At 53.9% G+C, this 27623-nt stretch overlaps 1 protein-coding gene across 3 annotated transcripts in view; it reads left to right on the top strand.

The window, feature by feature from the left end:
• LOC140427642 (stomatin-like) overlaps window positions 1-27623 on the top strand; it is an 80796-nt gene that overhangs the window by 37013 nt on the left and 16160 nt on the right. For 2 of the 3 annotated variants that reach the window (XM_072513087.1, XM_072513088.1), the window contains exons 4-5: window positions 17814-17886; window positions 18755-18837. In XM_072513087.1, the coding sequence (XP_072369188.1) occupies window positions 17814-17886; window positions 18755-18837 (156 nt within the window). The remainder of the gene's footprint in view (window positions 1-17813; window positions 17887-18754; window positions 18838-27623) is intronic. The other variant, XM_072513089.1, reaches the window with a different exon arrangement.

The following is a 27623-nucleotide window of genomic DNA, read 5'->3' as shown; positions in this document are numbered from 1 at the left end:
ACCGACCTTCCTCTTAACGCTCCTCGAGATAGTCTAGAAACTGTTGCCACCGCCTGTAGAACCCCTGCGCAGACCCTCTCAAGGCAAACTTAATCCTCTCCAGCTTTATGAACCCAGCCATGTCGTTTATCCAGGCCTCCACGCTAGGGGGCTTCACCTCCTTCCACATTAGCAAGATCCTTCGCCGGGCTACTAGGGACGCAAAGGCCAGGATGCCGTCCTCTTTCGCCTCCTGCACTCCCGGCTCGTCCACTACTCCAAATATTGCTAGCCCCCAGCTTGGCTTGACCCGGACTTTCACCACCTGAGATATTGCTCCCGCCACTCCTCTCCAGAACCCCTTCAGTGCCGGGCATGACCAAAACATATGGACATGGTTCGCCGGGCTCCCTGAGCACCTTCCACATCTGTCCTCTACCCCAAAGAACCTACTCAACCTCGCCCCCGTCAAGTGCGCTCTGTGGACCACCTTAAATTATATCAGGCTGAGCCTGGCACACGAAGAGGAGGAATTAACCCTACCTAGGGTATCAGCCCACAGACATTCCTCAATCTCCTCCCCCAGCTCCTCCTCCCATTTACCCTTCAACTCCTCTACCAGCGCTTCCCCCTCTTTCATCTCCTGGTATATTGCCAACACCTTGCCCTCCCCGACCCATACACCCGAGATCACCCTATCTTGAATTTCTTGTACCGGGAGCAACGGGAATTCCCTCACTTGTCGCCTCACAAAAGCCCTCACCTGCATATATCTCAAAGCATTTCCCGGGGGTATCTCAAACTTCTCCTCCAGTGCCCCTAGGCTTGCAAACGTCCCGTCCATGAACAGGTCCCCCATTCTTCTAATCCCCGCCCAATGCCAGCTTTGAAACCCCCCGTCCATCCTCCCTGGGACAAACCGATGGTTACCCCTGATCGGGGACCACACCGAGGCTCCCATTGCACCCCGGTGCCGTCTCCACTGACCCCAGATCCTTAGCGTTGCCGCCACCACCGGACTCATGGTCGGCGAGAGCGGCAGCGGTGCCGTCACCAACGCCCCCAGGCTCGTTCCTTTACAGGACGCCATCTCCATCCTCTTCCATGCCGCCCCCACTCCCTCCAACACCCACTTGCGGATCATCACCACATTTGCTGCCCAGTAGTAGCTCCCTAGGTTTGGCAGTGCCAACCCTTCTCGGTCCCTACTTCGTTCCAGGAACCCTTTCCTTACCCTCGAGGTCTTATTCGTCCACACAAACCCCATAAACTCCTGTCTACTCTCTTGAAAAAGCCCTTGGTGATCACGACGGGAAGGCACTGAAACACAAACAAAAACCTCGGAAGGACCACCATTTTGACCGACTGCACTCTACCCGCCAGCGAGAGTGACAACGTCCCAAATTTTGAAGTCCTCCTCCATTTGGTCCACCAACCTCGTCAGATTCAGTTTAGGGCCCCCCAACTCCTGGCTATCTGGATCCCCAGATACCGAAAGCTCCCCTCCGCCCTCCTCAGCGGTAGGTCCCCTATCCCTCTTTCTTGGTCCCCTGCCTGTAATACAAAGAGCTCACTCTTCCCTACATTGAGCTTATAGCCCAAACTCCCTTAGAGTCTGCTTGACCTCTACCATCCCCTCTATTGGATCCGCCAAGTACAACAGGTCATCCACATATAGCGACACCCGATGCTCTTCTCCCCCTCGGACCACCCCCCTCCATTTATTAGGCTCCCTCAATGACATGGCCAAGGGTTCGATCGCCAATGCAAACAACAGGGAGGACAGGGGGCATCCCTGCCTTGTTCCTCGGTACAGCCGAAAGTACTCCGACCTTCGTCACTACACTCATCACCGGGGCTCTGTAAAGGAGCTTAACCCAACTGATAAACCCTCGCCCGAACCCAAACCTACACAGCACCTCCCAGAGGTACTCCCACTCTACTCGGTCAAAGGCCTTCTCCGCGTCCATAGCTGCCACTATCTCCGCCTCTCCCTCCTCCGATGGCATCATTATCACGTTTAAGAGCCGCCGCACATTAGTGTTTAATTGCCTGCCCTTTACGAATCCCGTCTGGTCCTCGTGGATCACCCCCGGGACACAGTCCTCTATCCTCGTGGCCAGCACTTTTGCCAACAACTTAGCATCCACATTGAGGAGCGAGATCGGCCTGTACGATCCACATTGCAGTGGGTCCTTGTCCCGCTTTAGGATCAAAGAAATTGTTGCTTCCGACATTGTCGGGGCAGGGTCCCCTCCTCTCTTGACTCATTAAAGGTCCTCACTAGTAGCGGGGCCAACAGGTCTACGTACTTCCTGTAGAACTCCACTGGGAACCCGTCCGATCCCGGGGCCTTCCCCGCCTGTATACTCGCCAAACCCTTGCTCAGCTCCTCCATCCCAATTGGTGCCCCCAAACCAGCCATCTCTTGCTCCTCCACCCTCGGGAATCTCAGTTGGTCTAGGAATCGTCTCATCCCCTCTTCCCCCGCTGGGGGCTGGGATCTGTACAGCTCTTCATAGAAGGCCTTGAATACCTTGTTTATTTTCGTCGCACTCCGAACCGTGGCTCCCCTTCCATCTTTGACTCCCCCTATTTCCCTCGCTGCCGTCCTCTTACGGAGCTGGTGTGCCAGCATCCGACTAGCCTTTTCCCCATACTCGTAGGTCGCCCCCTGCGCCTTCCTCCACTGTGCCTCCGCCTTCCCTGTGGTCAACAGGTCAAACTCCGTCTGGAGCCATCGTCTTTCCCCAAGTAATCTCTCCTCTGGAGCCTCTGCGTATCTCCTGTCCACTCTCAAAATCTCCCCCACTAACCTCTCCCTTTCCATGCCCTCTGTCTTCTGCCTATGAGCCCTGATGGAGATTAGCTCTCCCCTGATCACCGCCTTCAACGCCTCCCATACAACCCCCACCCGCACCTCCCCGTTGTCGTTGGCCTCCAAATACCTTTCAATACACCCCCTCACCTTCCCACACACCACCTCATCTGCCAGCAGTCCCACATCCAGCCGCCACATCGGGCGTTGGTCCCTCTCCTCTCCCAGCCCCAGTTCCACCCAGTGCAGGGCGTGATCCGAAACGGCTATGGCCGAATACTCCGTCCCCTCCCCCCTCAGGATGAGTGCCCTGCCCAGAACAATAAAATCTATCCGGGAGTAGGCTTTGTGCACATGGGAGAAGAAAGAAAATTCCCTGGCCTGCGGTCTTGCAAACCTCCATGGGTCCGCTCCCCCCATCTGATCCATAAACCCCCTAAGCACCTTGGCCGCCACCGGCCTCTTTCCAGTCCTTGATCTGGAGCGGTCCAGTGCTGGGTCCAACACTGTATAGAAGTCCCCTCCCATTATCAGGCCTCCTACCTCCAGGTCCGGAATGCGCCCCAACATGCGCTTCATGAATCCCGCATCATCCCAGTTCGGGGCGTATACATTTACCAACACCACCCACGTCCCTTGAAACCTACCACTCACCATAAGACATAGGAGCGGAAGTAAGGCCATTCGGCCCATCGAGTCCACTCCACCATTCAATCATGGCGGATTTCAACTCCATTTACCCGCTCTCTCTCTCCATAGCCCTTAATTCCTCGAGAAATCAAGAATTTATCAACTTCTGTCTTAAAGACACTCAACGTCCCGGCCTCCACCGCCCTCTGTGGCAATTAATTCCACAGACCCACCACTCTCTGGCTGAAGAAATTTCTCCTCATCTCTATTCTAAAGTGACTCACTTTTATTCTAAGCTTATCTTGTAAGTTTCTATTAGATCTCCCCTCAACCTCCTAAACTCCAATGAATATAATCCCAGGATCCTCAGACGTTCATCGTATGTTAGGCCTACCATTCCTGGGATCATCCGTGTGAATCTCCGCTGGACCCGCTCCAGTGCCAGTATGTCCTTCCTGAGGTGTGGGGCCCAAAATTGCTCACAGTATTCTAAATGGGGCCTAACTAATGCTTTATAAAGCTTCAGAAGTACATCCCTGCTTTTATATTCCAAGCCTCTTGAGATGAATGACAACATTGCATTTGCTTTCTTAATTACGGACTCAACCTGCAAGTTTACCTTTAGAGAATCCTGGACTAGGACTCCCAAGTCCCTTTGCACTTCAGCATTATGAATTTTGTCACCGTTTAGAAAATAGTCCATGCCTCTATTCTTTTTTCCAAAGTGCAAGACCTCGCACTTGCCCACGTTGAATTTCATCAGCCATTTCTTGGACCACTCTCCTAAACTGTCTAAATCTTTCTTCAGCCTCCCCACCTCCTCCATCACATATCACCATCACATATCTCCCTCCATTATCCACTACGATAGTCTTGGCCTCAAATGACACACGCTTTCCCACCAATATGGCCACCCCTCTATTCTTCGCATCCAGTCCCGAGTGGAATACCCATCCCTTTCTTAACCTGACCTGGTCCGCCACCTTCAGGTGTGTCTCTTGGAGCATAACCACGTCTGCCTTCAGTCCCTTTAAGTGCGTGAACACTCGAGCCCTCTTCACCGGCCCATTCTGGCCCCTCACGTTCCACGTTGTCAGCCGGATTGGAGGGGCTCTCATCCCCCCCCCCCCCCCCCACCGCTGCCGACTAGCCATCTCCTTTTCTGGGCCAGTCCTGTGTCCGCGTCTCCCTCACCCTCCAGTCCCCCAGCCGGGGGACCCCCGTCCCGACCACCTCTTCTGTGTCCCGTTCCCTTCCGGCCAGTGCAGCAGCAACCCTCCCCCCCCCCCCCCCCTGCTAGACCCCTGTCTAGCTTTTTTGCTCCCCCCATATCACTCCCATAAGTCAGCTGACCCCGGCTTCCCCCGCCGTCCCTTTGACCTCCCCGTGTGGGAGTCTCCCAATCAATATGCATTCCTTCGTTCCCATTCCCGCCTTTCTTCCCGCGTGCGGGAAAAAATCCCGCGCTTTCCAAAGCCTGCCCCGCCCCCTCTGGCGCAGCTCCTGTCGTGGCCTTGTCTCTCTCCCCCAGCCCGTGTAACATTTCCTGCGCTTGATTGACCCCCTATATACAACAACCATCACACATCAAACCTCAAACATCCCCCCCACCCTCACAAATCCTCAGAGTCCAACCTTTCGGTTTGTATGAAGGTCCACGCCTCTTCAGGCGTTTCGAAGTAATAGTGTTGGCCCTTGTATGTGACCCACAGTCGCGCTGGCTGCAGCATTCCGAATTTCACTCCTTTCCGGTGCAGCACCGCTTTGGCCCGGTTGAAACCCGCTCTCCGCTTTGCAACCTCCGTGCTCCAGTCCGGGTATATTCGGATCTCTACATTGTCCCACTTACTGCTCCGCTCCTTCTTGGCCCATTTCAGGACCCTCTCTCTGTCCGTGAACCGGTGAAATCTCACCACCATCGCCCTTGGCGGCTCATTTGCCTGGGGCTTCCTCGCCAGCACCCGGTGTGCCCCGTCCAGCTCCAGCGACCTCGAAGGGGCCTCCGCGCCCATCATCGCCCCGATCATCGTGCTCGCGTATGCCATCGCATCGGCCCCCTCCACTCCCTCAGGGAGACCCAGGATCCGCAGATTCTTTCTCCTCGACCTGAGTTCCAGGTCTTCGAGTCTTCCCGCCCACCTCTTGTGTAGCGCCTCGTGCTGCTCCACTCTCACCGCCAGGCCCAAGAGCTCGTCCTCATTCTCACTGACTCTTTTCTGTACCTCCTGGATCTTCACCTCGTGGGCCTTCTGGGTTATCCCTAGTCCTTCAATTACCGCCAGCATCTCCTTCCGCAGCTCCTCGAAGCAGCGCTTAATGAACTCGTGCAGCTCCGGCCCGCACTCCGCTTTGTCCCCGGCCGCCGCCATTTTGATTTTTTTCCCTCGCTTCTCCCGCTGCTCCAATGCTGCTTCTTTGGCTGTTGCACTTCTGTTCCGGTCCATAAAAGTTGGAGGGGGACCTCTCTCTTCCCTGCCCCACGGGTTGTCTTCGAAAAAATTCCGTTGGGGCTCCTCCAATGAGCCCGAAAGTCCGTAATAGCGGGAGCTGCCGAATCGTGCAGCTTAGCTCCGCATAGCCGCAACCGCACATTAGGTTTTATTAATCATGAACTTGCCTAGCCAGAGTCGGTTGTCCAGATGAGTGCCATCCACAGGTGGCCGGCCTATATATGGCCCCGGTGAGGGCGGAGCCAGAGGCGGAGCCCACCGGGGTTACAGTACAGGACCTGGAAGTAGCTCATATCACCATTTCCAGGTCATAGGTTACAGTATCATACAGGCAGCTCATGCATTAGGTGACTACATTCACCACACACCTTGAACCTGTGCCCTCTGGTTCCTGATCCTTCCGCCAATGGGAACAGTCTCTCTCTATCTACTCAGTCTGGGCCCCTCATGATTTTAATCACCTCTATCAAATCTTCTCCCAACTTCCACTTCGCCAAGGTTTCTCCATTCTGTCCTCATAACTGAAGTTCCTCATTCCTGGGACCATTCTCGTGAATCTTTTCTACACTCTTTCTGATGCCTTTGAATCCTTCCTTAAAGGCCAATTTTATGAGTATGTTATAAATATTACAAAGCAACAGGCCTTTCAGGCCAACAGGCCCCTGCCCTTATTGCTGCTCCAAATAAGCTCCACTATCTATCTCCGTCAGTGTATCCTTCAATACCTTCCTGACTGATGCACTTATTTAGTTTGCCCTTGAATGTATCACATGGAAAGGTGGGTCAGTAAAAGTGGCCATTCAGCCCTTCAAGCCTGCTCTGAAAATTTGATGGATCAACAAAACATCTGTTGACTTTGGGCAGGAATTTCTGATCCTGTGGACCAGAAAATCCAGGCTCCGGCCTCTCCAAAATCTTTCTAACTCTGCCTGGAATAGATGCCGCTACTGCTCTTTGCGAAAGAGATTTTCACACACCAATAACCCTTCGAGAGAAAAATATTCTCCACATCTCCATCTTAAATGGTACACCTCTTATTCTTAAACCATGTCTCCTGGTTCTCGTCACTCCCTCAGGTGAAGACATCCTCCCTATCCAATCCTTATGTGTTTCAGTAAGATCACCTCTCATTCGTCTAAATTCCAATGGGTGTAGGCTCAACCTGTTCAACCTTTCTCCATAAGATAAGCCCCTCGCCCTTGAATGACAGGCAATAGTGAATCAGCAGTCCGTCTTCACAATTCTCCTGATTTCAACCTCCATTGAAGTTATAGATTAGATTGTGTTTATTGTCACATGTACCGAGGTACAGTGAAAAGTATTATTCTGCGTACCATCCAGTCAGATCGTTCCATACATGAAAACCTCGGACATACGATGGATACACAATGTAAATACAGGGACATAAACATCGGGTGAAGCATGTAGGAGTGTAGTACTACTCAGTAGAGCAGTGTTCTTCAAACTTTTTTCCCGGGGACCCATTTTTACCAACCGGCCAACCTTCAGGACCCAACCCGGCCGACCTTCGCGACCCACGCAGGCCGACCTGCGCGACCCACCATTTTCTCTTGCCTTGTTTGCTGCTGACAAAAATGGAGGAAATGGTTTTGGGTCCCTTTTGGCCCTCGTCCATGCTCCTCCAATGGAACCTGTTGGATGAAGGCGAAGCCTTCCGGTGTCAGAAAGTTTGGAGTCTCCATCTGTCCAAAGTTCTGAATTTTTTTCCTGTAAAATTTTATCAAATAAACCGCCCCCCCCCCCCCCCGAACTTGTAAAAAAAAAATTAAAATGAATAAAATAAATGAAAAAAATAACAATTAAATGAATAAAATAAAAGAATAAATTATTAAAAACCACTACAGAACTTGTAAAACAAAAAGCTGCAACCGTTTAAAAAAAAATAGCGGCCGCACTGCGCATGCGTGCCCGATTATCGGCGAGCATTCGCATTTGCCGAATTTTTTTTTTAACCTGTTCGCGGCCGCTTGCAGCCGGCGTTAAGACAAGGCGGTGCTGCACGGCAATTTGCGCGCTAGGGAGCACCGCGGACAACAGCTCCGCGACCCTACGACACTTGCCCGCGCCCCCGACTTTGAAGAACACTGCAGTAGAGAAGATGTGCAGAGAGATCAGATCAACCCATAAGAGGGTCGTTTAGGAGTCTGGCAAAAGTAGGGAAGTTGATGTTTTTAAATCTGTTAGCCGTGTTCTCAGACTTTTGTATCTCCTGCCCAATGGAATAGGTTGGAAGGGAGAATAATCCGGGTGGAAGGGGTCTTTGATTATGCTGTCCGCTTTCTCAAGGCAGTAGGAGATTTGGACAGAGTCAATGGATGGGAGGCGGGTTCATCTGATGGACTGAGCTGTGTTTACGACTCTCTGTAGTTTCTTATGGTCTTGGGCTGAGCAGTTGCCATACCAGGCTGTGATGCAGCGGCTAGGATGCTTTCTATGGTACATCTGCAATAATTGGTAAGAGCCAATGTGGACATGCCACATTTCCTTCGTTCCCTGAGGAAGTACAGGCACTGTTGTGCTTTCTTGGTCTTAGCGTCAAGATTATTGCACCAAGTCAAGATTACTCCTATTGACTGTGAACTGCCCTCTGAAGTGGCATGGCAAGCCATTCTGCTTTTTGTCACTTCATCTATGCTGCCTTTCACCGATCCACAGACTATCCCTTTAATTCTTCCCCACACACTTTCGCTGCCTCTGTATTTGCGAGTTCCACATTCGCGCCACTCACTACAAAACAAAATTCTTCACGCGACCTGTTAGTATCAGAATTCTGTACACTTAGTGCCTTGGCTGTTACAAAACCTGAATTATCTGTATCTTTTTGCAGGTGCTAATCTTCATTCTAAAATGCAAGGCTGTAAAAATTGAATGGGAACCTGTCCTGAGTGAGTTAAAGTTAGACATCCGATCACTCTCTCAGAAAATCTTCGACAATTTCACCCTTTGGAAACCCATTCCTGGGATGTGGGCAAGGCAGACGTTTATTGCCCATTCCCTGTTTCCCACATTGAGAAGGTGGGGAGTGATGGACTACCTCCCATCCAGCATCAGCACTATTTTGCCTTTGTGTGATCGTATTTGGGTCTGAAGTCCCATATATGCCCAGAACAGCAGGTTTCCTTCCAAATGATTTGCAAGGAAGCGTTGAGGCAAACAGCCTTCAATGCAGGGCTTCCCAAACTCTGGGCCTGAGCCCACTGAGGTTTCCAGGGTCGCGAGCTCCGACCCGAACAGGCGCTACTGTGAATGGATAGGTGCTTGTTTTTTTTGGGGGGGGTTGGGGGAGAAATCCTACCTTTTCGTCAACTCCCCTCATGCTGAAACCCTGTTCCCCCATTCTCCCCTCGACCACCGCTCAACAACTGACGTCTCGCCCCCTCCTCCTCCCCCAACAACCGACCCCCACTCAACAGCTCTCATAACCCCCAGGAAAAGGGGAAACAAGACAAGTACATGAGGGATAAAGAAGTAAACGGATATATAGGTTGATATGAAGTATGGTGGGAGGATACTCATAGAACAAAAACACTAGATACACCAATTGGACCAAATGGCCTGTTTTTTGTATTAATTAAAATTTCCAAACTTGGTGGAGGGGGGTATTTCAAAGATGCGCTGGGCAATCCCCTTTCAAAGTTCCCATGTAGGGTTCACAATTTTCCCCTGGGCAATTACCCTGCACTGGGAGCCATCAGGAATGGCACACTTCACATTCCCACTGCGTTTGCACCAATTGTTACTCAGAGAAAGTTAGAATCAAAACATTCTAACTGCTGGATAACTAACGCAGATCCATACCGTTCTTCCGCAGGACTACCTCCACACCCACTAACCCCCAGGGATCTCCTCCTACCACTTCCCCCCCCCCCCACTCTTCCCCAGGATGCCCCATAGGGACTCCTTCTCACCCCCCCCCCCCCCCCCCCCCCCCCGCTCCTCCAAGGCCCAACCGCCGCCTTAACACCCCATCCTGAGAGTACTGACCTGATCTCCCCTCAAAGCCCGATCCTTCTAGGCCTGACACCCACAAGCCCCACTTCCCCAATGCGGTCTGATCGTAGAGGCCAGGGACACCAAATTATCAACCGTACAGTTGCCACTCCAGTTGAAATTACAACCTTTATTAAAATTGACAGGATTACAAACACGGACAGCACAATAGGGCAGTCTTCCAACATGTAAGTTAATAAATCAAAGGCCGCATTCTTGCCTCATCAACCACTTATATTTATAAAGTGCCTGCAACATAATAAAATGTCCCAAGGGGCAGAGGAACATAGTAATGCACAATTTGGTACTAAAACAAATTAGGGTAAATGGCCAAATGTCCGGTCAATGAGGTAGTTTTAGAGGATGTCTTACAGGAGGAAAGTGGAGTAAAGAGGCAGAGAGGTTTAGGGAAGGATTTCCAGAGCTTACGGCCGAAGCAGCTGCCTGCATGGCCACCAATGGCAGAGCGATTAAAACCGGCAATGCTCAATAGCTTAAAATTAGAGGGGGCAGAGATCTGGGGGTGGATCGGGGTTTAAGGAGATTACAGAGATAGGGAGGGGCAGGGACATGGGAGTGCTTTGAGAAAACAGAATTTTAAAGTCATGACGTTACTTGACCAGGAGTTAGTGTGCAGGTCAGCATTGACATCAAGTTTACGGAGAGTAGAATACGGGAGGCCAGCCATAGGAATTGACAAGGCATCCTCCGGAAATGTATAATCAAACGACGGTTTGACACCAGAACACATAAGAAAATATTAGGACAGGTGACTAAATATTCATGGGGGTGGGGGGGTGCATGGAGTTCTGGGAGTGGGAAGTGGAGCATAACCTGAGCATGATCAATTCTTAACACAAAGTGCCATGGAAATCTGGAACTCTCTCTCCAATGAAGGTCATGATGTGGAGATGCCGGCGTTGGACTGGGGGGAGCATCAATGCCAGATTCATCAGTCGCATTCACAAGACAGCCCCGAACGTCACCCAAGCACAACGCAACGCCATCCGCCCTCTCGAGACCAACCGCAACATCGTCATCAAACCAGCAGATTAAGGAGGGGCCACCGTCACACTGAACAGAACGGACTACTGCAAAGATGTGTACCGACAACTCAACAACCAGGAACACTACAGACCGTTACCCGCAGATCTGGCCAAGGAACACAACCGCCAACACAACAGACTGATCAAGACCTTGGATCCAGACCTTCAGAGCACCCTACGTGCTCCCATCCCACATACTCCCCACGTTCGAGATCTCTACTGCCTCCCGAAAATACCTAAGGCCAAAACACCAGGCCGTCCTATCGTATCAGGCAATGGGACCCTGTGTGAGAAGCTCTCTGGCTACATCGAGGGCATCTTGAAACCCATCGTACAGGGAACGCCCAGCTTCTGTCGCGACACGACGGACTTCTTACAGAAACTTGGCACCCATGGACCAATTGAACCAGGAACAATCCTCGTCGCAATGGACGTCTCGGCACTCGACACCAGCATCCCCCATGACGACGGCATTGCTGCAACAGCCTCAGTCATCGACATCGACACTCCCAATCTCCAGATGCAATTCTGCAATTCATCCGCTTCATTCTGGATCACAATGTCATCACCTTCGACAATACGTTCTTCATCCAGACGCACGAAACAGCCTGGGGACCAAATTTGCACCTCAATATGCCAACAACTTCATGCACAAATTTGAACAAGACCTACTCACCGCACAGGACCTTCAACCAACGTTATACACCAGATACATCGATGACATTTTTTTCCTTTGGACCCACGGCGAAGAATCCCTGAAACGTCTACATGATGACATCAAAACGTTCCATCGCACCATCAGACTCACCATGGACTTCTCTCCAGAATTGGCTGCATTCTTGGACACACTCATCTCCATCAAGGACGGTCACCTCAGCACTTCACTATACCGCAAGCCCACGGATAACCTCACGATGCTCCACTTCTCCAGCTTCCACCCTAAACACATTACAGAAGCCATCCCCTCTGGACAAGCCCTCCGTATACACAGAATCTGCTCAGCCGAGGAGGAGCGTAACAGATGCTGAAAGATGCCCTCGTACAAATGGGATATGGCGCTCGACTGATCGATCGACAGTTCCAACGTGCCACAGCAAAAAACCTCACCGACCTCCTCAGAAGACAAACATGGGACACAACCGACAGAGTATCCTTCGTCGTCCAGTACTTCCCCAGAGCGGAGAAACTACGACATCATCTTCGCAGCCTACAACACGTCATCGATGAAGACCAAAATCTTGCCAAGGTCATCCCCACACCTCCACTACTTGCCTTCAAACAACCGCGCAATCTCAAACAAACCATTGTTTGCAGCAAACTACCCAGCCTTCAGAACAGTGACCACGACACCACACAACCCTGCCATGGCAATCTCTGCAAGACATGCCAGATCACCGTCATGGGTACCACCATTACACGGGAGAACACCACCCACCAGGTACGCGGTACATACTTGTGCGACTCGGCCAACGTTATCTCCCTCATATGCTGCAGAAAAGGATGTCCCAATGCGTGGTACATTGGCAGGTGACTAAATATTCATGGGGTACGTGGGCCATGCAGACGCTGCGACAACGGATGAACGGACATCGCGCAACAATCGCCAGGCAGGAATGTTCCCTTCCAGTCGGGGAACACTTCAGCAGTCCAGGGCATTCAGCCTCTGATCTCCGGGTAAGCGTTCTCCAAGGCGGCCTTCAGGATGCCTGACAACGCAGAATCACCGAGCAGAAACTTATAGCCAAGTTCCACACACATGAGTGCGGCCTCAACCAGAACCTTGGATTCATATCGCATTACATTCACCCCCCACCATCTGGCCTGCAAAATCCTACCAACTGTGCTGGCTTGAGACAATTCACACCTCTTTCACCTGGGATTGCCCCTCTCTCTGGATCTGTAAAGACTTAATTACCTGCAAATGCTCGCATTCAAAGCACCATCTTGCATCTTTGACTTTGTCTATATATATATAAATGTTTCTGGAACCTACCCTTTCATTCACCTGAGGACGGAACAGTGCTCCGAAAGCTAGTGATTTGAAACAAACCTGTTGGACTTTAACCTGGTGTTGCAAGTACTGCCCAATGACGATGTTTGAGGCTGAGGGTCAAGTGGATATTTCAAAACTGGGATTGATGGAGTTTAGTTAGGTAAGCGTATTGTAGCTTGCAAAACCAGGACGAGTGGATGAAGTTGAGATATACATCAGCTACGATCTAATTAAATGATGGAACAGGCTCAAGGGGCTGGACTGGCCTCCTCCTGTTCCTGTGTTCTTATGCTTGGTCAAATAAAGTTTTAAGCAGCATCTTGTATGAGGAGAGATAGTTAGTGAGAATTAGGAAGAGAATTAGCTTCAGTCCCTGGAGTTTAGTAGAGTGAGGGGTGAATAATTGAAGTAGATAAGACCCTGAACAGTCTCGACAAGGTGGCTGTGGAAAGGAGGTTTCCTCTTATGGGTGAGTCCAGAACCAGGGTGTCGAGCTTTTAGGACAGAGCTGAGGAAAACATTTTTGAGCCTGCTCAGTTCATGGCTGATCTGTTTCTACACCCGATAACCTTTGATCCCCTTGCCTAACAAGATTCTATCTACCCGCACCTTGAAAATATCTGATGACCTTCACCTCCAGCATCTTCTGAGGCAGAGAGTTCCAAAGTCACATAACACTCTGAGAGGCATCAGTCTAGTAAACCTCCTCTCAACTGTCTCCAACACATTTCCCTAAGCCATCCCGGCTCTGGGTCACTGTTCATGCGGAGTTTGCACATTCTCCCCGTGTCTGCGTGGGTTTCGCCCCCACAACCCAAAGATGTGCAGGGAAGGTGGATTGGCCACGCTAAATTGCCCCTTAATTGGAAAAAAAATTAATTGGGTACTCTAAATTTATTTTTAAAAAAAGAAGAGTGATTGGAGCATAAGATTGGAATAGGGAACATCTCAGAAAGTTGAAACCAAGCCACATGATTTGAGATGGAAAGAAAAATGAGCACACCACACTGTACGTCAACCATGCGATATTTTGAAAACCGATTACGACAGTTTATAATAATTACAAACCAGTAAATCAAGTGTCAGATCTCTGTCAAGAGGATAGCCACAACTAGAATTGAAAAAGGCAAAAAATGTTCTGCAGATATGATTAGAAAGAAGAAAGACTATGGGAAAATAAGAGAAGCGATTAAGAAAGAGGTAAGAAAAACAAGTGGGGGTTGTTTTTTCAAAATATTTATTCACAGACCTTTGATTTGATTTGATTTATTATTGTCACATGTATTGGTATACAGTGAAAAATATTGTTTCTTGCATGCTGTACAAACAATGCACACTGTACATGGGGAAGGAAGGAGAGACTGCAGAATATAATGTTACAGTTATAGCAAGGTGTAGAGAAAAGATCAACTTAATACGAGGTAGGTCCATTCAAAAGCCTGATGGCAGCCGGGAAGAAGCTGTTCTTGAGTCGGTTGGTACGTGACCTCAAACTTTGGTATCTTTTTCCTGACGGAAGAAGGTGGAAGAGAGCATGTCCGGGGTGCGCGGGGTCCTTAATTATGCTGGCTGCCTTTCCGAGGCAGCGGGAATTGTAGACCGAGTCGATGGATGGGAGGCTGGTGTGCGTGATGGATTGGGCTACATTCACGACCTTTTGTAGCTTCCTGCGGTCTTGGGCAGAGCAGGCTCCATACCAAGCTGTGATACAACCAGAAGGAATGTTTTCTATGGTGCATCTGTAGAAATTGGTGAGTGTCGTAGGTTACATGCCAAATTTCCTTAGTCTTCTAAGAAAGTAGCGTCGTTGGTGGGCTTTCTTAACCACAGTGTCGGCATGGGGGACCAGGACAGGCTGTTGATGATCTGTATACCTAAAAACTTGAAGCTCTCGACCCTTTCTACTTCGTTCCCATTGATGTAGAAAGGGGCATGTTCTCCACTACGCTTCCTGAAGTCGATGACAATCTCCTTCCTTTTGACGACATTGAGGGAGAGATTATTGTCGTCGCACCAGTTCAACAGATTCTCTATCTCATTCCTGTACTCTGTCTTGTCATTGTTTGAAATCCGACCCACTGCGGTGGTGTCATCAGCAAATTTGAAAATCAAGTTGGAGGGGAAATTGGCCACACATTCATAGGTATACAAAGAGTATAGTAGGGGGCTGAGGATACAGCCTTTTGGGGCACCGGTGTTGAGGATGATCGTGGAGAAGGTGTTGTTGCCTATCCTTACTGATTGTGGCCTGTGGGTTAGAAAGTTCAGGATCCAGTCGCAGAGGGAGGAGCCGAGGCCAAGGCCACGAAGTTTGGAGATGAGTTTCGTAGGAATGATGATGGTGTTGAAGGCTGAGCTGTAGTCGATAAACAGGAGTCTGACATGGGTGTCTTTGTTATCTAGGTGTTCCAGGGTATAGTGCAGGGCCATGGAGATGGTGTCTGCTGTGGACCTGTTGCAGCAGTAGGCGAACTGTAGTGGATCAAGGTAATCCAGAAGGCTGGAGTTGATTCGTGCCATGACTAACCTTTCAAGGCACTGGACGATAGTCATTAAGGCACGCTGCTTGGCTTTTTTTAGGTACAGGGATAATGGTCGTCTTCTTGAAGCAGATAGAGACCTCGGATTGTTGTAAAGAGAGGTTGAAGATGTCTGCGAATACCCCCACCAGCTGATCTGCACAAGACCTGAATGCCCGTCCGGGTACCCCATCCGGGCCAGTGGCTTTCCATGGGTTGACCTTCGAGAAGGCTGCTCTGACGTCTGCAATGGTGATCTCAGATACAAGTTCATCCGAGGCTTCTGTGGTGGAGGGCTTGCTCGCTGACCTCTTGCTCAAAGCGTGCATAGAATGCGTTGAGCTCATCAGGGAGGGGTGCATTGGAGCTGGTGATTTTAGATGCCTTCATCTTGTCGCCCGTTATGTCTTGCAGACCTTGCCATAGTCGGTGAGGGTCCGTGTGGCCAGCCTGGGACTTGAGCTTGGTCCGGTATGGTCTTTTGGCATCTTTGATGGATCTCCTTAGATCATATCTGGCTTCCTTGTATACGTCAGGATCGCCTGACTTGAATGCCTCAGACCTAGACTTCAGCAAGCAGTGGATATCCCTGTTCATCCAGGGTTTCCAGTTGGGAAAAACTGTGGGTGTGACAAGTAAGGCCAGCATTTATTGCCCATCCCAAAGTGCCCTCGAGACAGTGGTCGTAGTTGAATGCTATATGTTCAATAGGTCTCACAAAGAGATTCTGAGTGCTGCATAATTGAACAGGACGCGTTTATTAACAACTCATAATTAGATATATAAATAGCCCAAGCTATGAGCTAACCCCATGCTTGTTTCTGTACAGATCTTTGTCCAGCCCATAACTGACTCTAGTCTCGGGTCATGTGTCTCTTTCCATCAAACTATGGACAGTACTGTTTCCCAGTCTTACATTAACCCTTGCATATGACATAGGAGCAGAAATAGACCATTCGGCCCCTCAAGTCTGCTCTGTCATTCGATAAGATCATGGCTGAGCTGTTTGGATTTCAAGTCCTACATTCCCATCTACCCCCAATAACCTTTGATTCCTTGGCCTAACAAGAATCTATCTGCCCCAACCTTAAAAATATTCAATGAGTTCACCTCCTTCTTCTGAGACAGACAGTTCCAAAGTTGCATAACCGTCTGAGAGAAAATAACTTCCCTCATCCTATGAGGCCGAGCCCTAATTTTAAAACAGTGCCCCCTAGTTCTGGACTCATCCACAAGAGGTAAACATCCTTTCCACGTCCACCTTGTCAATACCGTCCAGGATCTTGCATACTTCAATCACGTCACCCCTCACTCTTCTAAGCTCCAGTAAAAACAAACCCAGTCTATCTAATCTTTCCTCATCAGACAACCCGCTCATTGCAGACATCAATCGAGTAGACCTCCTCTGAACCGCTTCCAATACATTTAACTAAATAAGGAGACCCAAACTGCGCACACTATTCGAGATGTGGTTTATACCTCAGTCCCGAGTCACTTGTGAATACAGGAGTGCAGGCCATTTCAAAGGACTGTATTCAATCTCCCCCAGTTTGCTGTGGTGGGTTTTGATTCATGTTTCCCGCGACATGGCCGTTGTGCTATCAAAGATGTTTGCGTGATCAACCATGTTCCAGATGGGGTGTTTTCTTCATGGCTGCTGTGTGATCACATCAATGAGATGTCTTTGACCCTGTATTCTGGTGCCAATTATCACACTGCACTGCACTTGCTGCCAGCCTTTGCAGCAACAGAAATCTCACCAGGGACCTGTTCGATGTAAGAACTAGGAGCAGCAGTAGGCCATCTGGCCCTTCGAGCCTGCTCCACCATTCAATGAGATCATGGCTGATCTTTTGTGGACTGAGATCCACTTTCCCGCCCGAACACCATAACCCTTAATCCCTTTATTCTTCAAAAAACTATCCATCTTTATCTTGAAAGCATTTAATGAAGGAGCCTCAATTGCATCACTGGACAGGGAATTCCATAGATTCACAACCCTTTGGGTGAAGAGGTTCCTCCTAAACTCAGTCTTAAATCTACTTCCCCTTATTTGACCCCTTACCCCTTATCCCCTTATGATACATTGAGCATTTGCATTCCGCATTCAAGTCTTATTGGAGAATTGTTCAGGTAGGTAGGTCACAATACTGGAAAAATATCTTGGAAGAGATTCTGAATGTGTATGCTAGGAGGCAACAGGTTAAAACACTATGGAATGAGACTGAGCGAAACGAGAAAGCTTTCTTCTAATTCTCCCTCGGTACAAACATTCTAGAGATGTTTGCAGAGTCAATGGACAAGTGAGAGATTGTTTGTGAATGTTGAATTGTTGATATTCATATAATCAACTAACTTTCCTTCCAGGTTGTTAAAGAATATGAAAGAGCGGTGATATTTCGATTAGGTCGTATTGTTCAAGGTGGAGCTAAAGGTCCAGGTAGGTTTTCAAATCCATTGCAAGGAATTTACAGCACCGAAACAAGCCATTCAACTAACCTGGTCCAGGCCTATGTTAATGCTCCTCCCTTATGAATCTCCTTTCACCGTGCCTGCACTCGCTAATTTACGCTGACTCATTTCGACCACACCTCAGTTGTAAAATGCCTACCCTTGTTATCAAATCCCTCATGGCCTTCCCCCTCCCTATCTCTGTTATCCCCCTCAAACCAACAACCTGACAAGAGCTCTGTGCTCCCCTAATTCTGGCTTCTTGTGCCTCCTCGGTTTTCGTCGTTCAGCCTTTGAACCCATATCTCTGACAGCCTAGACCTCAAGACCTGGAATTACTTCTGTAAATCCCTTTATCTCGCCACCTTTCCCTCCTCCTTCAAGACACTCCTTCAAACCTAACTATGTCCAAGCAAATTCCTCACATGGCTTTGTGTCAAATTTTATTTGATTATCACTTCTTAATCTTAATAATCTTTAATATTGTCGCAAGTAGGCTTACATTAACACTGCAATGAAGTTACTGTGAAAAGCCCCTAGTCGCCACATTCCGGCACCTGTTTGGGTACACTGAGGGAGAATTCAGAATGTCTAATTCACCTAACAAGCACATCTTTTGGAGCTCCCGAAAGAAACCCATGCAGATACTGGGAGAACGTGCAGGCTCCATACAGACACTGCCCCAAGCCGGGAATTGAACTGGGTCCCTGGCGCTGTGAAGCAACAGTGCTAACCACTGTGCTGCCGTGCTGCCCTTCACCTCTGTGAATCCCCTTGGAAAATTTGCTTCATTAAAGTGCTGTATAAATTCAACATGCTGTTTACTTAAAAACCTAACTATTTATTTCTAACTCTAGGTATTTTCTGGATTATACCTTGTACAGATACATTTCGCCTTGTCGATTTGAGGACGGTCTCATTCTCAGTACCACCACAAGAGGTAGGTGTCACCAGTTGATTGGTGTTGGGTAAATTCATCACTGAAAGATCCTCTGTCACATTGTGCTCATGCAGATCTAGGGGCGAAATTCTCCGTTATCGGCGGAAAGTGCGCAAAAAACGGCGCAAATCCCACTTGCGTCACGTCATAAAAATGGATCGATAGTCTCTGGCCCGAAATGGGCTAGCAGCGACGTAACGGGATCCGCGCTTGCGCAGTGGTTCACGCCGTGCAGCGTCATACGCGCTGCACGGCGTGACGGCTCATAAGGCCGCGCTGCTCCCCCCACCCGACCGGAACACCCGACCGCAACACCCGACTGGATGGCTGGCCGTCGCTCAGCCCCGAGGTTCGAGTCACGCGATGTGGAGGCACTCCTGGACGCGGTGGAGCAGAGGAGGGATGCCATGTATCCCGGGCACGGCCGCAGAGTTTCCCCACGCCACAGCCGGCGTCTGTGGAGGGAAGTGGCAGAGGCCGTCACCGCTGTGGCCCTGACACCACGGACAGGCACCCAGTGCCACAAGAAGGTGAACGACCTCGTCAGAGCAGGCAGGGTGAGCCTCCCCCATATCCCCCCCTCCCCATATCCCCCTCCCCCATATCCCCCCCTCCCCCATATCCCCCCTCCCCCATATCCCCCCTCCCCCATATCCCCCCTCCCCCATATCCCCCCTCCCCCATATCCCCCCTCCCCCATATCCCCCCTCCCCCATATCTCCCCTCCCCATATCCCCCCTCCCCCATATCCCCATATCCCCCCTCCCCCATATCCCCCCTCCCCCATATCCCCCCTCCCCCATATCCCCCCTCCCCCATATCCCCCCTCTCCCATATCCCCCATATCCCCCCTCCCCATATCCCCCCTCCCCATATCCCACCTCCCCATATCCCCCCTCCCCCATATCCCCCATATCCCCCCTCCCCCATATCCCCCCTCCCCATACCCCCCTCCCCCATATCCCCCTCCCCATATCCCCCTCCCCATATCCCCCCTCCCCCATATCCCCCTCCCCCATATCCCCCCTCCCCCATATCCCCCCTCCCCCATATCCCCCCTCCCCATATCCCCCCTCCCCATATCCCCCCTCCCCATATCCCACCTCCCCATATCCCCCCTCCCCATATCCCCCATATCCCCCCTCCCCCATATCCCCCCTCCCCCATATCCCCCCTCCCCCATATCCCCCCTCCCCCATATCCCCCTCCCCCATATCCCCCCTCCCCCATATCCCCCCTCCCCCATATCCCCCCTCCCCCATATCCCCCCTCCCCCATATCCCTCCTCCCCCATATCCCCCTCCCCATATCCCCCCTCCCCATATCCCCCCTCCCCCATATCCCCCCTCCCCCATATCCCCATATCCCCCCTCCCCCATATCCCCGCTCCCCCATATGCCCATATCCCCCCTCCATATCCCTCCCTCCCCCATATCCCCCATATCCCCCCTACCCATATCCCCCCCTTCCCCCATATCCCCCATATCCCCCTCCCCCATATCCCCCCTCCCCCATATTCCCCTCCCCCATATCCCCCTCCCCCATATCCCCCCTCCCCCATATCCCCCTCCCCATATCCTCCCCATATTCCCCCTCCCCATATCCCCCCTCCCCCATATCCCCCCTCCCCATATCCCCCCTCCCCCATATCCCCCCTCCCCCATATCCCCTCTCCCCCACATCCCCCTCCCCCATATCTCCCCTCCCCCATATCCCCCTCCCCCATATCCCCCCTCCCCCATATCCCCCCTCCCCCATATCCCCCCTCCCCCATATCCCCCCTCCCCTATATCCCCCCTCCCCCATATCCCCCCTCCCCTATATCCCCCCTCCCCCATATCCCCCCTCCCCCCATATCCCCCCTCCCCCATATCCCCTCCCCATATACCCCCTCCCCCATATCCCCCCTTCCCCCATATCCCCCCCTCCCCCATATCCCCCCTCCCCATATCCCCCTCCCCCATATCCCCCCTCCCCCATATCCCCCTCCCCATATCCCCCCTCCCCCATATCCCCCCTCCCCCATATCCCCCCTCCCCCATATCCCCCCTCCCCCATATCCCCCATATCCCCCCTCCCCCATATCCCCCCTCCCCCATATCCCCCCTCCCCCATATCCCCCCTCCCCCATATCCCCCCTCCCCCATATCCCCCCTCCCCCATATCCCCCTCCCCCATATCCCCCTCCCCCATATCCCCCCCTCCCCCATATCCCCCCTCCCCCATATCCCCCATATCCCCCCTCCCCCATATCCCCCCTCCCCCATATCCCCCTCCCCCATATCCCCCCTCCCCCATATCCCCCATATCCCCCCTCCCCCATATCCCCCCTCCCCCATATCCCCCCTCCCCCATATCCCCCCTCCCCCATATCCCCCCTCCCCCATATCCCCCATATCCATATCCCCCCTCCCCCATATCCCCCCTCCCCATATCCCCCCTCCCCCATATCCCCCCTCCCCCATATCCCCCCTCCCCATATCCCCCCTCCCCCATATCCCCCCTCCCCCATATCCCCCCTCCCCCATATCACCCCTCCCCATATCCCCCATATCCCCCCTCCCCCATATCCCCCCTCCCCCACATCCCCCCTCCCCCATATCCCCCCTCCCCCATATCCCCCCTCCCCCATATCCCCCCTCCCCCATATCCCCCCTCCCCCATATCCCCCCCTCCCCCATATCCCCCCCTCCCCCATACCCCCCTCCCCATATCCTCCATATCCCCCCCTATCCCCCCTCCCCCATATCCCCAAGTGAATCCAGCCCTAACCTTAACCTCTGCAATGCACGCGCAACCAATGACGTGCATTCATATACCTGCCTAACACTGTTGCCTTTTACCCCTGCCACCACACCACCCCCCCCCCCCACAGGAGAAGCGCGCACACAACAATAGGGAGCATGTGAGGACTGGAGGAGGGCCCGCTGATGAGAGGCCACTGACCGTACACGAGGAAAGGGCCCTGGAACTGGCTGGCGGACCTGAGGACCGGGAGGTTGCTGATGCAGAGGTCGGGGGCCCACCAGCAAGTGAGCCACCGACAGCCCGTCCCCATATCCCCCCTCACCTATATCCCCCTCCCCCGTATCACCTGATCACTGCCTGATGTCTAACCATGCATGCTTCATTGTGTATCGCAGGACCAAACGTCCAGGCACCCATCCCCGCAGATGCACACCGCCCGCAGGATGCCCCTCGGAGACCACGGGAGACGGAGAGACCTGGACCCTCCAGCATGCGACGCCCGCAGGATGCCCCTCGGACACCACGGGAGACGGAGAGACACGGACCCTCCAGCATGCGACGCCAGCAGGATGCCCCTCGCACACCACGGGAGACGGAGAGACCTGGAGCAACAGGGAGACGACACCCCCGTCACGTGCGGGAGCGACCACCCAGCGATGAGGGGGGCAGCCACAGGCCCCCGTCACATCCGAGCCAGGACACCACTACCCAGGACACCACAACCCAGGACACCACTACCCAGGACACCCCTACCCGGGACACCCCTACCCGGGACAGCACTACCCGGGACAGCACGACCCAGGACAGCACGACCCAGGAAGACGAAATACCGGACAGTGACTCAGAGTGGATGGGTGGAGACGAACCCCCACCCCAAAGTGCCATGGACTCAGAGTGGGACGAAGAGCACGACACAACGCCACTGCTGTCACCAACACCCTCCACCATCGCAGAAACACTCACCACGGTTGGGCACTTTAGTGATGAGGCGTCTGGTACACTCACTGGTGCGCACAACACAGCCGTCCCGGTACAGCAGGTGGAGGTAGGAGCAGCAGAGGGACCGGGCGGTCGGAGGGCAGCCCAGGCCAAGCGAACATCTGCCGCCCAGATGGATCCCGGGTTCCTGCAGTTACCACACCCACACATAGATCCGATGCAACCACCGACCCGGAGACGAGCGAAGAGGGTGACGGGCGGCTTGCGGCGGCTGCGGTCGCAGGTGGAGGAGTCCACCCGCGTCCAGGAGCTGGGAGTGGTCCCGGTCATGCGTGCCACCCAGGCTGACACCGCACGGGTGGCGTCCGCGGTGGAGGCAATGGTTGTGACGGTGTCAGACATGGGGAACGGTTTGCGAGGCCTGGGGCCTTCCGTGCAGGCGGCGTCTGTGGCCCAGGAAATGGCTGCCCTCTCACAGGAGGCCATGAGCCAGTGCCAGCGCCAGATGGCAGAGGCGCTCAACGCCATAGCCCAGTCTCTGCAGGCCATGGCCCAGTCTCAGCAGGCCATGGCCCAGTCTCAGCAGGCCATGGCCCAGTCTCAGCAGGCCATGGCCCAGTCTCAGCAGGCCATGGCCCAGTCTCTGCAGGCCATGGCCCAGTCTCAGCAGGCCATCGCTGAGGGCATCGGCGCCAGTAGCCATGTGCGAGCCGGCGTCGCACTGTCACAGACAGGGTTTGCCAACACCCTGGGCTCCATGGCTGCAAACCTGCAGACCCCTGTCGATACCAGCACGGGCCTCCAGGACTGGCAGCGCCAGATGTCGGGGGGGGCGTCGGATGGCCAGTCCGTTCGCATCCCCCACCCATGTAGAGGCCTGGGGGCCATCGGGCACCCCGAGGGAGGAGGAGGTGGTGTGGTCCGTCCCGGCTCCCTCTGTAGGGGAGGTCCCGGTTCACCGCGACACCTCGGACTCCCCCCCCCCCTTCCGTCCCAGGTGCATCGGGTGGGCAACGGGCAGGACAGGCTGGCAGCTCGCCATCCCAGTCGCCCGGGCCGCAGCCTGGCCCATCTAGGCCAGGACGCCCCAGGAAACGGCCGCCAAAGGGATCCAGTGTCAGAGGGCAGGAATCACAGGAGTCCACCTCCAGTTCTGCTGTACTGTCTGGGGAACCACGTAGACGTAGTCAAAGGGCCCGTAAGGCCAAACAATTAGACACTGAGTAAGTTGGCACGGGTGCAGGGCACAGATGAGTTTTAGGGGCTAGGGCACGTGCATGAACTCCTTTGGTTATTAAAGTCAATGTTACACCTACCGAAGCTGCCTTTGTGCTCTGTCCAAAGTGTGCGGGCGTGTCATGTACGTTGAGCGCAAGTGTGTGTGTGAGGGGTGGTCTTACCTCAGCCCCAGGTGAGTCTGCCCCCTTCCCCCTGGGCCGCCATCAACATCCCTCGGGCAGAGGACGGGACCGTGCGCTGCAGTGTCACAGCCGCATGCAGGGATGGTCCGGGTGGATGGTGGTACTGTGGCCATGGGTCAGACATAGTCCAACGATGTAGAGCCAGGAGCTCATCGCAGGGCGGGTTGTCATCATCCTCCATGGCCTGCGATAGACACGCGTCCACCTGCAACTGGGTGAGCCCGGCCCGTTGTGCCGCCGGTGGATCGGCAATGGGGGGGGGGTGGTGTGCATGCGGGTGGGGTGGGTGGGGTTGGGGAGGGGGGTGAGGGTGCTGGGTGGGTGGATGGGTGGGGGGTGTGGGTGGTCGGCTGTTGCCATGGTGTGCGGTCTGTGGCCATAGTACCCGATTCCCACGCCCATCTAGTCAGTGAAGCGGGTGTCTATCAGTCTGTCCCGTGCCCGCTGGGCCAGCCGGTAACGGTGGACAGCCACCCGCCTGTGTCTACCCCGTCTGCCCTGACCATTGCCCCCATCCCCCTCATCTGGGGAGGACTGTGCCTCTTCCTGCTGCTCCTCCACTCCGCCCTCCTCTGCCTGCGGCACATCACCCCTCTGCTGGGCTATGTTGTGCAGGACGCAGCACACCACAATGATGCGGCCGACCCTGTCTGACCGATACTGGAGGGCGCCCCCAGAGAGGTCCAGGCACCTGAAACGCATCTTCAGCACGCCAAAGCACCTCTCGATCACTCCCCTTGTCGCTACATGGGCATCATTGTAGCGGTTCTCCGCCTCATTGCGTGGCCTCCGTATAGGCGTCATCAGCCACGAACGCAATGGGTAGCCCCTGTCGCCCAGCAACCAGCCCCTCAGCCGGGGATGACGTCCCTCGTACATGCCGGGGATGGATGACCGCGACAACACGTATGAGTCGTGTACACTGCCTGGGTGACGGGCGCAGACGTGCAGGATCATCATGCGGTGGTCGCAAACCACCTGTACGTTCATCGAATAGGTCCCCTTCCTATTAGTGAACACGGCCCTGTTAACTGCAGGTGGCCGCACAGCGACGTGCATCCCACCGATCGCGCCCTGGACCATGGGGAACCCGGCCACGGCAGAGACGCCCATGGCCCGGGCATCTTGGCTGGCCCGGTCTACGGGGAAGCGGATGTAGCGGTGCGCCATGGCATAAAGGGCATCTGTCACTGCCCGGATGCACCGGTGCACCGATGTCTGCGATATGCCGGACAGGTCCCCACTCGGTGCCTGGAATGACCCCGTTGCATAAAAGTTCAGGGCCACCGTAACCTCGAAGGACACGGGGAGAGGGTGTCCCCCGCCAGTGCCACGCGGTGACAGGTGTGCCAGCAGGTGGCAGATGTGTGCCACGGTTTCCCGGCTCATCCGGAGTCTCCTCCTGCATTCCCGGTCCATGAGGTCCTGGTATGACTGCCAGGGCCGGTACACACGGGGCGCCCTCGGGTGCCTCTGTTGCCGTGGGGCCGCGACGCCCTCCTCCCCCTCCTCGTCCTGTCGGTCAGGTGTCCCTCCAGCCTGGGCGGCTGCCGCCTGCCCCTCTGCGGCAGCCTGCGCCGCCTCTCTGGCACGCTCCTCCTCCTCCTCCTCCTCCTCATCCAGGGCAACATAGACATGAGCGGCTGCCACCACGGCGGCCAACATCGCTGGATGATCTGAAAACATGACGGCCTGGTGGGGGGGGAGGGGAACGACGACATGTCATCATTGCCCATATCCCCTCCTCCCCCCAGCCAGGTGGCATGGACCGCATGGGTCCAACTGTTGGAGGCTGGCACCTGGCCAGGTGGACCAACTCACTTGCCCTCCCATCACCCTCCTCGGCACGGACCCCCCCCCTTAACCTCCACCCCGGCACGGACCCCCCCCCCCCCCAACCTCCACCCCAGCACGGACCACCCCCAACCTCCACCCCGGCACGGACCCCCTCCCCAACCTCCACCCCAGCACGGACCCCCCCAACCCCCAACCTCCACCCCGGCACGGACCATCTCCCCAACCTACACCCCAGCACGGACCCCCCCCCAACCTCCACCCCGGCACGGACCCCCCCCCAACCTCCACCCCGGCACGGACCCCCTCCCCAACCTCCACCCCGGCACGGACCCCTCCCCCAACCTCCACCCCAGCACGGACCCCCCCCAACCTCCACCCCGGCACGGACCCCCTCCCCAACCTCCACCCCAGCACGGACCCCCCCCAACCCCCAACCTCCACCCCAGCACGGACCCCCCCCAACCCCCAACCTCCACCCCAGCACGGACCCCCCCCCAACCCCCAACCTCCACCCCGGCACGGACCCCCTCCCGGCACTCCCCCGGAGCCCAGCCTACTCTAACCACCCGCCGCACACACACACACACACAAGCCGAGACACACCTCTCCTCACGCAATCAGTCTGCGGCCACGCCATTTCCTGCCAGAGCCAACCCCCCAGGCCGTCACTCACCTCCACGCTGGTCGGCGTGAGCCTGGAGCACCGGGTCACGCCGATGAAAAGGAGGTTTGATTCACGTCGACGTGAACGGTCATCACGTCGACGGGACTTCGGCCCATCCGGAAGGGAGAATATCGGCAGGCCGAAAATCGGCTGCCTTGCGCAGACCCGTGACATTCTCCGCGGCAGCGGCGCCATTAACGCCCCGCCGACTTTTCTCCCTTCGGAGACTTCGGCGGGGGCGGGATTCACGGCGGCCAACGGGCATTCTCCGACCCGCTGGGGGGTCGGAGAATGACGCACCAGAACTTTAAATAGAGTTGCTGTACAAGACTGGTCTACTGCTCCCAGCACAATGTTCCTGCAAGTAAACTCCAGAAGAAAAATCGTCAGGGCATTTAATAAATAAATATTTATTCCTTATCAGTGCTGTCTTTTATTTAGCTCTGAAACAATGGAAGGTTCCCTCCAAGTTACACACCATCCTGAATTGGAACTGTGTCACCGTTTCTTCACTGTCACTGAGTCACAATGCTGGAACTTCCTTCCTGACAGCACAGTGGGTGTACCTACACCACTTGGACTGCAGTGGATCATCACTTCAGAACAGGCAACAAATGGGACCCTCCACGAATGTCTCTTGAGTTAGCGTTGGAGACTTTGGATGGTCCTGCTGCATTTACCTGTGTCATGCTCATTACAGGCTTGAAGATTTTACAAACTTTGAAGCTATATTTTTTTTTAAGTGGTCACCAAAAGCTGTTTAAGGTGGCTGTGGCATTCCATGTGGCTTGGAAGTATGCAACTCCAGATAGTGCACATCCCATGAAGTGCACATCCCATGAACAAATTTTAACAAAAGGTGGGGAGACACTGTTTGGACTCTCAATCAGGCAGCAAAGAAACTTTGTTTTCCTGTTTAGAAAGGCAGGCTCCTGCAAGGTGGTCATGCTGGGCAACCAGTGGGTGGAACATGGGGGTGGGGTTGCAGGTGGCTGGGCAGTTTGAAGTCACGTGTTGAGATCTCCCGGAATACGGCCGACTGGAATTGATAAATCCAACCCATACTTGGCCAAATCTTGCAGTTTCCAGACCATCGATGTACGACTGAATATGTGTGTTGGGATCCTGTGGAAGCCGTAATGCGCGGACGCATGGGAATTGCCAGGGAAGTTTCAATGTTAATTCGGCAGGTCCCCTGCTCCTCGGGACTCTCCACG

This window comes from Scyliorhinus torazame, chromosome 8, assembly GCF_047496885.1.
Source record: "Scyliorhinus torazame isolate Kashiwa2021f chromosome 8, sScyTor2.1, whole genome shotgun sequence".
Classification (NCBI taxonomy): Eukaryota; Metazoa; Chordata; class Chondrichthyes; order Carcharhiniformes; family Scyliorhinidae; genus Scyliorhinus; species Scyliorhinus torazame.
The sequence above is the reverse complement of the archived record's forward strand: the minus strand, read 5'-3'. Positions and strand labels throughout refer to the sequence as shown.